The sequence below is a fragment of the Schistocerca cancellata genome, chromosome 3 (genome assembly GCF_023864275.1).
Source record: "Schistocerca cancellata isolate TAMUIC-IGC-003103 chromosome 3, iqSchCanc2.1, whole genome shotgun sequence".
Lineage (NCBI taxonomy): Eukaryota > Metazoa > Arthropoda > Insecta > Orthoptera > Acrididae > Schistocerca > Schistocerca cancellata.
Genome location: NC_064628.1, coordinates 590,295,386 through 590,313,378, shown reverse-complemented (window position 1 = coordinate 590,313,378; position 17,993 = coordinate 590,295,386). Strand labels below are relative to the sequence as shown.

At 39.7% G+C, this 17,993-nt stretch overlaps 1 protein-coding gene across 1 annotated transcript in view; it reads right to left on the bottom strand.

Annotated features, from left to right (window-relative positions):
• The window catches only part of LOC126176445 (uncharacterized), a 155,578-nt gene that overhangs the window by 17,366 nt on the left and 120,219 nt on the right, over positions 1-17,993 (bottom strand). Inside the window, exon 5 of the mRNA XM_049923601.1 lies at positions 15,232-15,380. Within this exon, the coding sequence (XP_049779558.1) occupies positions 15,232-15,380 (149 nt within the window). The remainder of the gene's footprint in view (positions 1-15,231; positions 15,381-17,993) is intronic.

Genomic DNA, 17,993 nt, shown 5'->3' with positions numbered 1-17,993 from the left:
TATCTAGATTTTGGCTTCAGTCCATTTGAGTCTCATGACATAAACTGCAAGGAGTTTGTTGGATTGTATCTCCAATGCACTGAAGATGGCTATGTATAGCCAAAAGCTAGATATGCAAGAGTAATAAAAACTAATGGGATTGCGCCTGATTGCTGTGTGCCTCTCCTTCCTTATACTTCATGGTGTCTTACCTTTGTTGTTGATATATATCTGCACTGAAGGCTAACAACATAAAGTTTTCAGTAAAAAGAAGATGGCTCCAGTAGGTTCCATTGCCAGATTTTTTTGTATGTTCCCCCCCAATTGGGGGTCTGAAAACATTCTCTGTGCCACTGAGAATAGTTTTAGTGACATGGAACCTCTTTGCCTCATTATTGTTATAGGTAAGAATACTTCACTATCTTGATATATTCTAATGGAAGCAGCAGCATTTGCAGATACATCCAAATAGAAGCAGTAGCATTTAAGCTACACATATATACCATACAGGTCAAATCAATTCCTTGATTCTCATGGGATCTGTAATACAGTTTTTGTTGAAAGTGAGCTTTCTCAACATTAATTAATCCTATATAAAATTTTCATTCATACTCATTGCTAAATTCCATAAATTTGGATTTGTCTTGCAAATGGCCCATACTGTTACATCCAGTTTTACAGCCAACTTAAAACTTCACTGAGTACAGTACTTTGTACTTTTTTATATATAGTTGGTGATAATAGTATTAAATACTTTGTACAGTACATAGAAGAGAGTGATACATCCACAGCTTTTTATGTATCATGTGTCTGCTTCCTGGTAAAGTTGAAAACACAAAGCATTGTTCCAGTTTTGGGGAATAGTCTTCCTTTGCAAAAGTAATGTGATTTGGGGAAATTTATCCATCCACACTTAAATATTTTGCGACCACAAGTGTGTCAGATGAATTATTAGTGGTGCAAAATCCAGAATTCTTTGCAGAAGCATATTTATTCATCAGTGAAATTTGCAATAATAAGTTATCTGTCTTACAATCTAACACTCCATTTTCAAAATCAATACTATGAATAAGAACAATTTAATTATATTAAATTTGTTTTCCTTTTTAATATTATTACCATGTACTGCCAAGCACTACAGAAAATTCAGTTAATGTTAGGAACAATTTACATAAAGACCTTGTTCCAGAAAGATTTATATTACTGAAGAATGCTCACTATCAGTAACATGTTGGCATCTGTGAAAAGTTTATTTATTAATAAAGTGGAGTTTAATGTGAGCCTAAATGATCCATTGAAGGTCAGTTCCTCCCATTCCTTTGATGAATTTCTTTACAAATTTAATTGGTGTATAGAAGATTTAGGGTTCAATCTTAGTTGTATCTAGGATTTTTAGTCTGTCTCATATCACATCTTTTACCCAAAATAATTATTTGTAAACGTGAAAGTTAAGAAGCTTCACTGTGATTTGTAATTCATGTTGAACTGTAGATTTTCATATAACTGATTGGGGAAGTCAGTTCAGAGGAAGACAAGGTTATACTACATCTAAAAGAACCACACATAACAAAACCCTATGGAGTTTAAGCAAATCATTGGGTTGGTGTCAACTTTACTCTATTATTAATAGTATTGCATAATGTGAATAGTACAGTAAGGTAATGCTCATTTCTTGGCTGATGCTGGCTGAGATTTGCACACATAGGATGTGTCCCAATGAAGGCTGAGTAGGGCTGGCTAGGTAACAATATGAGATGCATTCCAAGGGAGAGTTTGATAATACACAGACATGCACATAGTGGGCAAGGACTTGGATAGCTTGATGAGGAGAACTGTGGATAGACATATGAGGCCTGGAATTTCCTAGCTATTGTAGCAGGGGTTGTGTGGCGTGGGCTGGGCAGTTTTTTAGGTTAGATGGCCTCGGGAAAGTTCAGAAAGGGCAACAGCCTCAACGGGTGCGGGGCAAAGTCAGGACATGCGGGGACCAAGCAGCAATCGGTATTGTAATTGTAAACTGTCGAAGCTGCATTGGTAAAGTACCGGAACTTCAAGCGCTGATAGAAAGCACCGAAGCTGAAATTGTTATAGGTACAGAAAGCTGGCTGAAGCCAGAGATAAGTTCTGCCAAAATTTTTACAAAGGCACAGACGGTGTTTAGAAAGGATAGATTGCATGCAACCGGTGGTGGAGTGTTCATCGCTGTTAGTAGTAGTTTATCCTGTAGTGAAGTAGAAGTGGATAGTTCCTGTGAATTATTATGGGTGGAGGTTACACTCAACAACAGAGCTAGGTTAATAATTGGCTCCTTTTACTGACCCCCCGACTCAGCAGCATTAGTGGCAGAACAACTGAGAGAAAATTTGGAATACATTTCACATAAATTTTCTCAGCATGTTATGGTCTTAGGTGGAGATTTCAATTTACTAGATATAGACTGGGACACTCAGATGTTTAGGACGGGTGGTAGGGACAGAGCATCGAGTGACATTATACTGAGTGCACTATCCGAAAATTACCTCGAGCAATTAAACAGAGAACCGACTCGTGGAGATAACATCTTGGACCTACTGATAACAAACAGACCCGAACTTTTCGACTCTGTAAGTGCAGAACAGGGAATCAGTGATCATAAGGCCGTTGCAGCATCCCTGAATATGGAAGTTAATAGGAATATAAAAAAAGGGAGGAAGGTTTATCTGTTTAGCAAGAGTAATGGAAGGCAGATTTCAGACTACCTAACAGATCAAAACAAAAATTTCTGTTCCGACACTGACAATGTTGAGTGTTTATGGAAAAAGTTCAAGGCAATCGTAAAATGCGTTTTAGACAGGTACGTGCCGAGTAAAACTGTGAGGGACGGGAAAAACCCACCGTGGTACAACAACAAAGTTAGGAAACTACTGCGAAAGCAAAGAGAGCTTCACTCCAAGTTTAAACGCAGCCAAAACCTCTCAGACAAACAGAAGCTAAACGATGTCAAAGTTAGCGTAAGGAGGGCTATGCGTGAAGCGTTCAGTGAATTCGAAAGTAAAATACTAGGTACCGACTTGACAGAAAATCCTAGGAAGTTCTGGTCTTACGTTAAATCAGTAAGTGGCTCGAAACATCATGTCCAGACACTCCAGGATGATGATGGCATTGAAACAGAGGATGACAAGCGTAAAGCTGAAATACTAAACACCTTTTTCCAAAGCTGTTTCACAGAGGAAGACCACACTGCAGTTCCTTCTCTAAATCCTCGCACCAACGAAAAAATGGCTGACATCGAAATAAGTGTCCAAGGAATAGAAAAGCAACTGGAATCACTCAACAGAGGAAAGTCCACTGGACCTGACGGGATACCAATTCGATTCTACACAGAGTACGCGAAAGAACTTGCCCCCCTTCTAACAGCCGTGTACCGCAAGTCTCTAGAGGAACAGAAGGTTCCAAATGATTGGAAAAGAGCACAGGTAGTCCCAGTCTTCAAGAAGGGTCATCGAGCAGATGCGCAAAACTGTAGACCTATATCTCTGACGTCGATCTGTTATAGAATATTAGAACATGTGTTTTGCTCGAGTATCATGTCGTTTTTGGAAACTCAGAATCTACTATGTAGGAATCAACATGGATTCCGGAAACAGCGATCGTGTGAGACCCAACTCGCTTTATTTGTTCATGAGACCCAGAAAATATTAGATACAGGCTCCCAGGTAGATGCTATTTTTCTTGACTTCCAGAAGGCATTCGATACAGTTCCGCACTGTCGCCTGATAAACAAAGTAAGAGCCTACGGAATATCAGACCAGCTGTGTGGCTGGATTGAAGAGTTTTTAGCAAACAGAACACAGCATGTTGTTACCAACGGAGAGACGTCTACAGACATTAAAGTAACCTCTGGCGTGCCACAGGGGAGTGTTATGGGACCATTGCTTTTCACAATATATATAAATGACCTAGTAGATAGTGTCGGAAGTTCCATGCGGCTTTTCGCGGATGATGCTGTAGTATACAGAGAAGTTGCAGCATTAGAAAATTGTAGCGAAATGCAGGAAGATCTGCAGCGGATAGGCACTTGGTGCAGGGAGTGGCAACTGACCCTTAACATAGACAAATGTAATGTATTGCGAATACATAGAAAGAAGGATCCTTTATTGTATGATTATATGATAGCGGAACAAACACTGGTAGCAGTTACTTCTGTAAAATATCTGGGAGTATGCTTGCGGAACGATTTGAAGTGGAATGATCATATAAAATTAATTGTTGGTAAGGTGGGTACCAGGTTGAGATTCATTGGGAGAGTCCTTAGAAAATGTAGTCCATCAACAAAGGAGGTGGCTTACAAAACACTCGTTCAACCTATACTTGAGTATTGCTCATCAGTGTGGGATCCGTACCAGATCGGGTTGACGGAGGAGATAGAGAAGATCCAAAGAAGAGCGGCGCATTTCGTCACAGGGTTATTTGGTAACCGTGATAGCGTTACGGAGATGTTTAACAAACTCAAGTGGCAGACTCTGCAAGAGAGGCGCTCTGCATCGCGGTGTAGCTTGCTCGCCAGGTTTCGAGAGGGTGCGTTTCTGGATGAGGTATCGAATATATTGCTTCCCCCTACTTATACCTCCCGAGGAGATCACGAATGTAAAATTAGAGAGATTAGAGCACGCACAGAGGCTTTCAGACAGTCGTTCTTCCCGCGAACCATACGCGACTGGAACAGGAAAGGGAGGTAATGACAGTGGCACGTAAAGTGCCCTCCGCCACACTCCGTTGGGTGGCTTGCGGAGTATAAATGTAGATGTAGATGTAGATGTATGTAGAACACCAACCATGTCATTCCTGTTGCATGCAAGGAGCCCCAGTGGCAGTCCTTGTGTCAAGCTGCAAGCAAATCTAATTCTCAGTGTTCCAACAAAGTTGCAAAAATGCCAATTATATAAGCATGGTTGTGTCAGTGAGAGCAATTGCTTGTCACTTAATATAATGCATGATGAAAAGTAAGGCAGCTATAAGAGTTTACATAAATTAATGATTACACAAAATACTTGTAAAAACTGCATGTAGATACAAATATTCACAATCACAAATGAGGTGACAGATAATGGATGTGTGTGTTAGGCATTACCTCTGACAATCTTCTTTCAAGGCAAGAAAAACTTTTGATGTTACACCAGACTTTAATTAGATCTTATTATGCAAATGTGTGAGGACTTCAAATCTTCTGCATTTACACACTGCATGAATGCAGCATTATGTGCTGCCTCCCACTTTCTGTCTTCCAATATATCAGCTTAAGAAGTTCTGTACTTCATAGCTAAATAAGTACTTCTTTATTGTGGCCAATAATAAAGACATATGTCATTTGGATATAATGCAGCTCATGTAATTTATGAAAGCACATTCAAAAAAAGCTCAAGAATTGCTTAATTTAATCAGCACATGTTTATTTACATGTGAAGTTTGAACAATACTATTAATGTAACTCTTCAGGCTTTCCCAGTGAGATTTTGACATGTGGAATAATCGGATCTACTGCCAGATGTTTGTGTCACTCTGGCACAATATTTCAGCCATGTAACTTGTTGCCTTCTTTAGGTGCTACCTTCAGGTCATGTTTTCGTAAGCTGCAATGTTGAAAAACTTATTCTACTGTAGCAATAGATGCAGGTAGACAAGCAAATATTTTGTACAGTGTGTGCAAAATAGAATAGTCAGATCTAGGACAAACAGATAATGCTTGCATAACAGAATCATGATCATTCAGGGCATTTATTCTCATTTGTTTATATTGAAGAATCTCTCCCATTAGTCTCTTTTTAATCACAAAGAGTGATTCTTCTCCAAAGAACGGTAGTTCAGTTAAGCACCGATTCAGTTCATGTGCCAGATCATTACTGTCATGTTTCAGTAGTTGTGAGGGCAAAAGTATGTTGAATTTTAATGATAATGCTGCATAGGAAAGTACAAATACTCGATAAGTTGATTCAATTGAGTCAACTGATGAGAGAAACGAATGAATAGCATGCGGGCTGACTGGCAGGGGTGGCGCAGGTGACAATGTGAGCGGCCCCATGAGGGGGGCCACGCATCCCCCCCCCCCCCCCCATATGTATCCGCTACTGGAGCCAGCTCTATTACTGTATTAGCTTTTGAAGTACATCATATTAGCAAGAAACCCCTTCTGTTTCCCAACTACATAACTCTACCACCTTCCTCCTTAAATAATATTATTTATTTATTTGTTTGTTTGTTTTCTGTCCACATAAGAATCAGTTTTTGGACATTGTCATCAATTTCAGTTCATATATACAATGGTTTAGTCAACATACATAAGTGCACACATTGATATAAATAGTGAAGATCAGAAATTATCTTTTTTTTTTTTTTTTGTTGCCAAAACAAACTTATGCTATATATATTTAGAAAGTGATATTACAACTTGAATCTTCTATTGAATAACAGCTTTTCTCTGTTAATAAATGCTTAAGTTAATTCTTTAAAGTGTTTAAATTAGCTTTCTTGGGTCAGATTGTAGTTTGTTATAAACGATTATCCCTATTGTGTGTGGACTATGGTCTGCAACCATTTTTTTTTACTTGCAATCCTGTGAAAGCTTTCCCTTGCCCATGTATTGTACCTATGTACATTACTGTTTGTTATGTTACATTCTGCATTGTGTTTCACAAACATTATTGCCTGCAAGATGTACATAGAGTAGTAGGGATTACACAGTAGCAGTATCTTGTGGACGGAGCAGAGGTGGTTTCGGGTTGCCTACCTGTGCAATGTAAATGTATTTTTGGAGTAGCAGGTTTGTGAGGGACAGGGACTGTCAGAATCTGAAAAGGTGGAGGTCATTTTGAAAGGAGGGGCAGGAATCAGAGAAAGACATTTTTCTGGTTAGGCTGTTTGGGTAGATTCCATGGTTTACACACATTTAAGGAACAGGATCTGGGACTGGATTTTAGCCAGGGAAAGGGATACTATTCTGAACTTGTCCAGGAATATGGAGCAGTGGCCCATTGTGGTGGGGATGACATTGGAGAAACAGAAAATGACTTAGGAAATGCCCAAATGAAGGCATTGAGTGTTTGTGAGGGAAGATGGATAAGAGAAGAAGACATGTAAAATATGTACAGGCAACCAAAAAAAATGCACAGATAGGTACAAACATGAACAAATACATAAAAGTAGGCAGGAAAAAAAAACATGTACAAAAATGTGGCAAAAGGGCAGATGAGGTAGAGATGAGGCACATATGGCATAGGTGGGTATGGAAATCAAAATGCAAAAATATGCAAGGGCGAAGGAGGAAATATGATCAAAAGGAATAATTATAATAACTGGTGGGCAGAATGTGGGGCATTAATGCTGCACCAACAGTCCATCCAGCCACATAGCTGTATGCGGTGGGCGGATGAGATCATTGATACATTGGGACTCAGAAGTCAGAGGCTGTCTGCTATGGAAGCTGATGAAACAGACATGAAAGAAGAGAAAGAACAGACACTGAGAAGAGTAATGTGTTAGATATAGTAACAAAGGAAAATAGCACAGAGTTGTGGGATGGAAGACAAACTGTTAGGCAAAATCAAACAATGGGAACTCCAGGTAGAATATCAATAGTATTAGGAAAAGATATAATGATGACCATTGAGTAGCAGACAGGTACAATGTAAAGACTATTACACGTTACAGATTTTGCTCAAAGCCTTCTTCAGCTAAGAAAACACACACAGACATTCACACACACAAGAACACCTCATGCACACTTGACTGCTACCACTGGGAGCCCCAATTGGATGTGAATGTCATGTGAATAGCAATCTGTAGTAGGGCAAGGAAGAGGGAGGCATAGCAGGGTATGGGTGAGGGGAGAGAATAGTGCTGTATAGCAGATGAGGGAATGTGGAAAGAGAGGAGCTGACAGGACGAGGGAGCGGAAACTGTTGGGTGGAGGGTGACAGGACAGTAGCTTACTGTAGGTTGAGGCCACAATAATTTCAGGAGTGAAGAATGTGTTGTAAGGATAACTCCCATCTGCACATTTCACAAGAAGAGGTGGTGGAGGGGAGGATCCAGATGATTTGGATTGTGAAGCGGCCATTAAATCGAGCTTGTCATGTTCGGCTGCATGTTGTGCCACAGGGTGATCTACTTTGCTCTCAGCCACAGCTTGGCGGTGGCCATTCATCATGATGGACAGCTGGATGGTCCACTTCTCTGAATTGTGCATATGAAAGTTATCATTACAACATATTCTTTGCTCTCACGGTTATCCTTGTCTCAACCTATTGTAACCTACTGTTCCCACATCTTCCACTCAACAGTTTCTGCCTCCTCTGTCATATCACCTCCTCCAATTTCACTACCCCTCACTCTCATTGTGTGCTGTTCTCTGCCAACACACTTACTGATCTTTTACCTTCCTGCTTTTTGCCTTTTTCGCTCCACCCTCTCCCTCCCCCACAGCCTCCCAACACTGTGCCCAGCAACCTTGTCCTGCTCTCATCTAGCCCTGCACACTGCATTAGACAGTGTTATTCTCTCACCCACCCCTTCAATGATACCATGTTATCCATCTCCCTTCCCTGCCCCATGAGTGCTGCTTTTGTTCACTGTGAGAGTTGCATTGTGGCGACATCAGCTGGAGATATCGGTCATGTGTGCATAAGGTGTGCCTGCTTGTGTGAATGAATGTGTGTTGGTTTTCTTTTCTGGAGAAACACAATCTGTAACAATCTTCTCATTGTGCCCATCTGCAACCCAAGCACGTCATCTTTATGGTGAACAGCAATCTATCCTTTTCATACCATTGTTGGTATTCTAACTTGGAAATTCCATTGTCTGAAACAACATTCTTTCATACATATAACATGTCAACAATAAATAAACTGTTTTCAGAGTCAGTGACACATTAAATTTCAGTGATTGTCAGCTCTGCATCTCACCTCTACTTCTGTAGACAGGAAAAGAACTATGTACCAAGTTGTTTGCTAGCTATTGTTGATGGCGACCAGAGAGCAATCACTACCAGTCAATGTAACATAATTTCTATTGATTCAGCTGGTCCCATCATTGACCTAAGTAAGAATCATCTTGGAATGTCCATATAGCATTACCCTTCAAGCAAATTGGCTAACCTTGAGATACAGTATGCATTCACTAAGCATGGGACCTCCAGCAAAGTTAGTGTGCAAAGTGGGTTCAGAGATAATCTCTCTAGGTCCATTCAACAGAAGATTCCCTGTTGCAGCAGCTGTCTCTGTTTCAGAATGTGTATAATATTACTACAGCAGATCTCCAAAAGAACTGCCTTGTTGCTCAACCTGTCCTTTGAAGGGACTTTTAGGAAAGCCTGAAATCATTGCAAGTGGAAAGCAGTCATCAGTCTTGTTTACTGTTGGAAACTCACATTTGTAATTAATACAGCTAGGAACTCAGGACATAAGTTAGTCTGGGTTAAAATTTATTACAGGTACAGAAGGGGACAGAAGCACAGACATTTCAGAATGAAATAAACATAAATAGTGGAAGGAGTTGAAGCACTGAGTAGTTGACAGGCACACAAAGAAGACTGAAAATACTGCTGAGGTTTTAGACAGTATCCTCCTTCTGAACTAATTAATATAACACACACACACACACACACACACACACACACACACACATTGTCTAGGCTGACTACATTGTACATTGTCAGCTCAATAATGTGACAGTGTGTGTTACATGTCTGTGTGTATGTGTGTGTGTGTGGGGGGGGGGGGGAGGAGTGACACAAACACAACCATGTTTTGCCTATTACAGGCTTCTACAGGTTATAGAGGGGACTTACTGGATAAAGTCAGATAAATAACCACCTTTGGAAATCTGCTATTTGTATATAAAATAAGTTTCGAGATCACATCACTTTCAAATCTTCCACTTCCTTGTATGCACACAATGGACACAGTGAGCTGTGACCTATTTGCTGTACTGTAGCTGCTCTATGTGTTGACTCTACTGTTGGTTACTGAAGGTGTACCTGTGATGCATGCTTTTATACACACAGTCCACATGCAACAGCACAGTTAACTCTCCTAGTTGCATACACATCAGTTTCTTGCAGCTGTTGTAAGCAGATGAAAATGGTACTTAATGGACTGAGGCTGTGGACAGAGCAGGTTGCCCCCACCATTCTACTTCATGTGTCTCATATTTCTTGTATAAAGGTCTATACACAATTCCCACATTAAAGTTCTCACATTAAGTAAATACTACACATATTATTAAAATGGCTTAAACAAATTCCTCCCCCCCCCCCCCCCCCCCCCACAAAACCTTATTATTCAGGTCATTCAGTTTGTTGTCCTGGTGCAATGAGCCAATTAGTTTCATCAGAAATGATGGCAATCAAAAGTTACTGCAACTATAAAATTTAGTACATGTATCCATAGGAAAAATCTCATGAACTAATAGCTAAATTCAGAAGGAAAGACCATTTCCAAATTAGAGAGTTATTTTTCTTCTCTTCAGTGAAATGTTGGCATTAATCCAAAGATAATTAATTTAAAAGATATTATTAATTACAGATTTCACTGGGTCCAAACTTTCAGTGCCAATTATAGCTAAACTACTGCAAATTTTCAGGATATATTGATATACTTCAGATTGCTTGATTTTTCCATATCTATTGACACCCATAATAATGAGCAAGAGTCCTCAATTAAAAATTTTTAATAACTAAATCTTAACATACAAGATGGATCCCTTGCTCATAAAACCGGGATTCCCAATGCATAGGCATAAATTAGTACTTCATTCTTTAATAGCCTCCCCCACATGAACTATGGACCTTGCTGTTGGTGGGGTGGCTAACAAGCCTCAGCAGTACAGATAGCTGTACTGTAGGTGCACCCATAATGGAGGGGTTTCTGTTGAGAGGACAAACAAACATGTGCTTCCTGAAGAGGGGCAGCAGCCTTTTCAGTAGTTGCAAGAGCAACAGTCTGGATAATTTATTGATCTGGCCTTGTAACATCAATCAAAACGGCCTTGCTGTGCTGATACTGTGAATGGCTGAAAGCAAAGGGAAACTACAGCCATAATTTTTCTAGAGGGCATACAGCTGCACTGTATGGTTAAATAATGAAGGTATCCTCTTGGGTAAAATATTCTGGAGGGAAAATAATCTCCCATTCGGATCTCCAGGCAGGGACTACTCAGGAGGATGTCATTATCAGGAGAAACGAAACTGGCATTCTATGGATCAGAGCAGGGAAATTTAGATCCTTTCATTGGGCAGGTATGTTAGAAAATTTAAAAAGAGTAGTAGATAGGTTAAAGTCAGATATAGTGGGAATTAGTGAAGTTTAGTGGCAGGAGGAACAAGACTTCTGGTCAGGTGAATACAAGGCTATAAATAAAATATCAAATAATGGTAATGCAGGAGTAGGTTTAATAATGAATAAAAATAATAGGAACACGGATAAGCTACTATGAACAGCATAGTGAACATATTATTGTAGCCAAGATAGACACAAAGCCCATGCCTACCACAGTAGTACAAGTTTATATGCCAACTAGTTCTACAGATGATGAAGAGATTGAAGAAATTTATGATGCATTAAAAGAAATTATTCAGATAGTTAAGGGAGATGAAAATTTAATAGTCATGGTGTACTGAAAGTTGATAGTAGTAAAAGGAAGAGAAGGAAAAGTAGTAGGTGAATATGGACTGGTGGTAAGGAATGAAGGAGGAAGTTGCCTGGTTGAATTTTGCACAGAGCACAACTTAATCATAGCTAACACTTGGTTTAAGAATTATGATAGAAGGTTGTATACATGGAAGAACCCTGGAGATACTAAAAGGTATCAGATAGATTATATAATGGTAAGACAGAGATTTAGGAACCAGGTTTTAAATTGTAAGACATTTCCAGGGGCAGATGTGGACTCTGACTACAATCTATTGGTTATGAACTGTACATCAAAACTGAAGAAACTGCAAAAAAGTAGGAATTGAAGGAGATGGGACCTGGATAAACTGATAGAACCAGAGGTTGTACAGTGGTTTAGAGATAGCATTAGGGAACAGTTGACAAGAACAGGGGAAAGAAATACAGTAGAAGAAGAATGAGTAGCTTTGAGAGATGAAATAGTGAAGACAGCAGAGGATTGAGCAGGTATAAAGATGAGGGCTAGTAGAAATCCTTGAGTAACAGAAGAGATATTAAATTTAATTGATGAAAGGAGAAAGTATAAAAATGCAGTAAATGAAGAACGTGAAAAGGAATAGAAGATGTCTCAAAATTTGAGATCAACAGGAAGAGCAAAATGGCTTAGCAGGGATGGCTAGAGGACAAATGTAAGGATGTAGAGGCATATATCACTAGGGGTAAGATAGAAACCACCTACAGGAAAATTAAAGAGACCTTTGGAGAAAAGAGAACCACTTGTACGAATATCAAGAGCTCAGATAGAAAATCAGTTCTAAGCAAAGAAGGGAAAGCAGAAAGGTGGAAGGATTGTATAGATGGTCTATTCAAGGGAAATGTACTTGAGGACAATGTTATGGATATGGAAGAGGACTTAGATGAAGATGAAATGGGAGATGCTATACTGAGTGAAGAATAGTCAAAATAAGGCCATTATAATTACTGATAGCCTTGGGAGAGCCAGCCATGACAAAACTCTTCCATCTGGTGAGCAAAATGCATGAGACAGACAAAATACCTTCAGACTTTAAGAAGAATATAATAATTCCAATCCCAAAGAAAGCAGGTGTTGACAGGTGTGAAAATTTCGAAACTATCACTTTAATAATTCATCATTGTATAATACTGACATGAATTCTTTACAGATGAATGGAAAAACTGGTAGAAGTCGACCTCAGGGAAGATCAATTTGAATTCTGTAGAAATGTTGGAACATGCGAGGCAATACTGACCCTGCGACTTATCTTAGAAGATGGGTTAAGGAAAGGCAAACTTACATTTCTAGCCTTTGTAGACTCAGAAAAATTTTTTGACAATGTTGACTAGAATACTCTCTCTCAAATTCTGAATGTGGCAGGTGTAAAATACAGGGAGTGAAATACTTGAAACACTATTTAGAATTTGTACAGAAACCAGGAATGGACAGAATCTTGAAATGAGGATATGAGTTGAGGGGCATGGAAGGGAAGCAGTCGTTGAGAAGGAAGTGAGACAGGGTTGTAGTCTATCCCCAATGTTATTCAATCTGTATATTGGAGAAGAAATAAAAACTTTGAGGTTTGCCAATTACACATCTGTCAGAGACATCAGAGGACCTGGAAGAGCAGCTGAATGGAATGGACAGAATCTTGAAATGAGGATATGAGATGAACATCAACAAAAGCAAAATGGATGAATGCAGTCAAATCAGGTAATGCTGTAGGAATTAGATTAGGAGACACTTAAAGTAGTAAATGAGTTTTGCTATATGAGGAGCAAAATAACTGATGATGGTCGAAGTAGAGAGGATATAAAATGTAGTCTGGGATGCCCAGGAAAGTGTTTCTGAAGAAGAGAAATTTTGTTAACATTGAGTATATATTTAAGTGTCAGGAAGTCGTTTCTGAAGTGTTTGTATGGAGTATAGCCATGTATAGAAGTGAAACATGAACAATAAACAGTGTACACAAGAAGACAACAGAAGCTTTTGAAATGTGGTGCTATGGAAGAATGCTGAAGTTTAGATGGGTAGATCATGTAACTAATCAAGAGGTACTGAATAGAATTGGGGAGAAGAGGAATCTGTGGTACAGCTTGAGTAGAAGAAGGGGTCGGTTGGTAGGATATGTTCTGAGGCATCAAGGGATCACCAATTTACTATTGGAGGGTAAAAATCATAGAGGGAGACCAAGATGTGAATACACTAATCAGATTCAGAAAGCTATAGGTTGCACTAGTTATTTGGAGATGAAGAGACTTGTACAGGATAGAGTAGCATGGAGAGCTGCATCAAACCAGTCTCTGGACTGAGGACCACAACAGCAACTTTAATAGATGCTGCTCATGATAACATATATGCAAACAAATCATGATGACAAAATCAGTAGCCAATAATAGATTAACTTTCTGACCTACAGAATTTGTAAACTATCATAAATTAACAAAGTACTTTAATATCCTTTATAAGGCCAAAGCTCACCCCATTTTCAGTCAGTCTTGCTTTAGTCTTGCTCTAGTCTAGTCAGTCTGCTTTTAATATTAAGTCTTGCTTTAGTCTTTTTTAGCTTTCGTTCAGGCTTGTAACCAGCTACATGCAGGGCTAATCTTGCATCTGTCTGTTCTCTAACTCAACTTTGGGAACCTTTTGAGCTGTATCTCCTTTTATGTTATCCGGGTTAAGAGAACGTTTTATAGTGATGATTAACAAAGAACCAAAATGTGTGCTTTGGTTCATTGGCATAATAGTTGTGACTATCATATTTGTCCTGCAACTTTTTCTATACAGCTGCATGTGAAGCAAACAATGTTTACTTCATCTGTACTGCATGAAATTTCCACTTGAAGAAATAAGAATTATTATGCTCTGCATAAGTCTTGTAAACATTAGAGACTGTAAGAGACCTGGTCACCAGTGATTTAAAACTCGTGAACCTGCAATTTGGGGTCTTAAGGAAGGCATCTGGCTATTTATGTTAAGGATAACTCCAACTGCAGCACTTTTAGGTGGTGATCTAGTGAAGCAGCACAGAGACCAAGGCATATTGCATAAGAGGTAGAACTAGTTTACGCAACAAGGTGATCCACAAAGCGTTCTTGATACATATGGTGTTCAGCTGTACTATTACAATGGTACCATAAAATGACAGATATGAACATGATTTGATCTTCAGACTTATTTTATATTATGAAGGCATATTTCTGGATATGGTTTTCATATTGAAATTGTCTACTAAGTCCCATCTACAACCCCTAGAAGCCTGTAATTGGAATAGTGTAATACCATGTGTAGTGTCTATGTTTTGTAATAGTTAGCTCTGAAGAAGGACATTACCAGTAAGCTTAGTAAGATTTTCAATCTTTATTATGTGCTTGTCAACCGCTCAACATCTCAACTGTGTGTATATGGTGAGTTGATACCCATACATCTTCCATTATTCGTACACCATCAAAGACCTTCCAGTAACATATTTAGATAAATGTAATCAAGACTTCATAGCAGATTTTATTTGCCCAACATAGAAGTGTGAAATAGGAAACAAAAGCTGAAATATTGCAGTATCTCTATACAAAACAAAATAACTTTCACACTTACCGCTGAATAACTGTACAATGATGAAGCATTACAGGGGGCCGATACTTGACCGATAGCTTTATATTGCTGAGCAGCGACTCTAAGATGTAATTCCTCTTGTAAACCCAGAAGAAATGAATCTTGCTGACCTGATATTTGAAGGGAGTTTTCTGCACAGAAAGTAGAAAATTACTAAAGCAATTATTATTCATATTTAAACTTTCTATCACTGATGGGGCAGGCCACTGGGGGATGTCATTCATGAGTGATCAGGATTTTTACAGGTTCTAGAAGTCAGGAAATATCAGGGAATTTCAAACGGGTCAGGGAAATCATGGAAATATCAGGGAAATTTGAAAAAAACATTGGAAAAATCTCGTTTTTTGTCTCAGTATATGAAATGGTGTTTTTACTGAGACATCACGAATCATCACTCGTTGAGTGCAACTGAGCATGTACACTGTTTCCCTGCTCCCTCATTACTACTGTATCTCCCCTTTCTACCACTGCCCTCAGCTCGCTGTCAGTGCTGCCACCCCTTCTCACCTCTAGCCAAGCAGCTGCAGAAGAGAGGCAGGAAGGTGTAAGGAATGGTTTGTTTGCATTTGATTCTCAGAGACTCAAGACGCAGCAGCCAGAGATGGCAGTTATGTGTGCATGAGTCTTGTCTGGGTGATTGTGTCAATGAGTGTGCGCTCTCATTTTCTGACAAAGGCTGTGGCCGAAAATTCAGTTTTGAGAGTGTGATTATCTTTTCTACATGCCTGCCTGTGGCTCAGAGATCATGTTTACATTGAGTTGCTACCTATCCTCATTATTATTGATTCTCAGGGTATTTGCTCAAGTTATCTGTTGCACAGATTGATCACAATGGTCCCAATTCATGAACATGCTTACTGACTCCAGAAAAGCTGGCCACACTAGTGGATTTCCAGGACAGGCCAAAACTGCAGGCCATTTCTTCAGGTATCTCTAACAGATTCAGCTTGCCAATCTGAAGCCCTTCATTTTCCAATAATGTTCAGGTCCTGCCCCTCAGATCTAGTCTGACCGATCTGCCCACAGGTCAGGTCTGTTAGTGTGTGGCATAATGCAGAGGATTTTCATGGTTTATCCATGAACCCAGGACTGCAGTGCTCCTCAGCAGGCCATAGGCCAAGGGTGATGGATTTCAGAAATTGCAAAATGTGATGTTTTTGAGACATTTATTTATTGTAGTACATTTTGGCACTTTGAAAGTAGTTTATGTATTAGAAAATATGGATGATAAGGAGAAGAAAATTGTGGCAGTCGCTTGCGGTTTGTACGCTACTTAATCAAATATTTCTCAAGAAAAGGTCACATAATGTCTGGAAATTAATGGTTGTAACACAGTGGGTAATAACCGACAATAATGAACATAGCAGAACCAACATTTTATTGGTGATCACCTACACTATGTGATCGAAAGTATCTGGACACCTGGCTGACAATTTGGTGTTGGCCCACCCTTAGCTTTCATGACAGCTTCCACTCTCACAGGCATATGTTCAATCGGGTGCTGGAAGCTTTCTTGGGGATGGCAGCCCATTCTTCACAGAGTGCTGAATTGAGGAGAGGCCTGCCGTGAAGTTGGCATTCCAAAACATCCCAAAGGTGTTCTGTAGGATTCAGGTCATGACTCTGTGCAGGCCAGTCCATTATAGGGATGTTATTGTCATGTAACCACCCTGTCACAGGCTGTGCATTATAAACAGGTGCTCGATCATGTTGAAAGATGCAATCACCATCCCTGAAATGTTCTTCAACAGTGGGAAGCAAGAAGGTGCTTAAAACATCAAGGTAGGCCTGTTTTGTGATAGTGCCACACAAAGCAACAACGGATGCAAGCTCCCTCCATGAAAAACACGACCACACCATAACACTATTGCCTCTGAATTTTACTGTTGGCACTACACACGCTGGCTGATGGCATCCACCAGGCATTCACCATACCCACATCTTGCCATTGGATCGCCACATTGTGTACCGTGATTCGTCACTCCACACAACATTTTTCCAGTGTTCAATTGTCCAGTGTTTATGCTCCTTACACCAAGCGAGGCGTTGTATGGCATTTACCAGCATGATGTGTGGCTTATGAGCAGCTGCTCGACCATGAAATCCAAGTTTTCTCATCTCTTGCCTAACTGTCATACTACTTGGAGTGGATCCTGATGCAGTTTGGAATTTCTGTTTGATGGTTTGGACAGACATCTGCCTATTACACATTATGACTATGTTCAACTGTCGGCGGTTTCTGTCAGTCAACAGATGAGATTGGTCTGTATGGTTTTGTGCTGTATGTGTCCCTTCACATTTCCACTTCACCATCAAATCAGAAACAGTGGACCTAGGGATGTTTAGGAGTGTGGAAATCTCATGTACAGATGTATGACACAAGTAACACCCAATCACCTGCCCACATTTGATGTCCGTGAGTTCCGCGGAGTGAAACATTCTACTCTCTCATGATGTCTACATGACAGGTGGATAAAACTCTGCTAGCAAATGCAATTGGACAAAAGGTTTTTACACCATCGATGTACCTAGACTGCTGAGGTTGCTGATATGGAGTACCTGGCAGTAGGTGGCAGCACAATACACCTAATATGAAAAGCATATGTTTTTGGGGGTGTCTGGATACTTTTGATCATATAGTGTATAGTGTTGGTTTACACAACTCTTCCCTCCCTTACGTGCTTCTTTCAAGAGGCATATTTTTTTCTGAAATTATTTCTGAAATCAGTGAACTTATTTTTAAT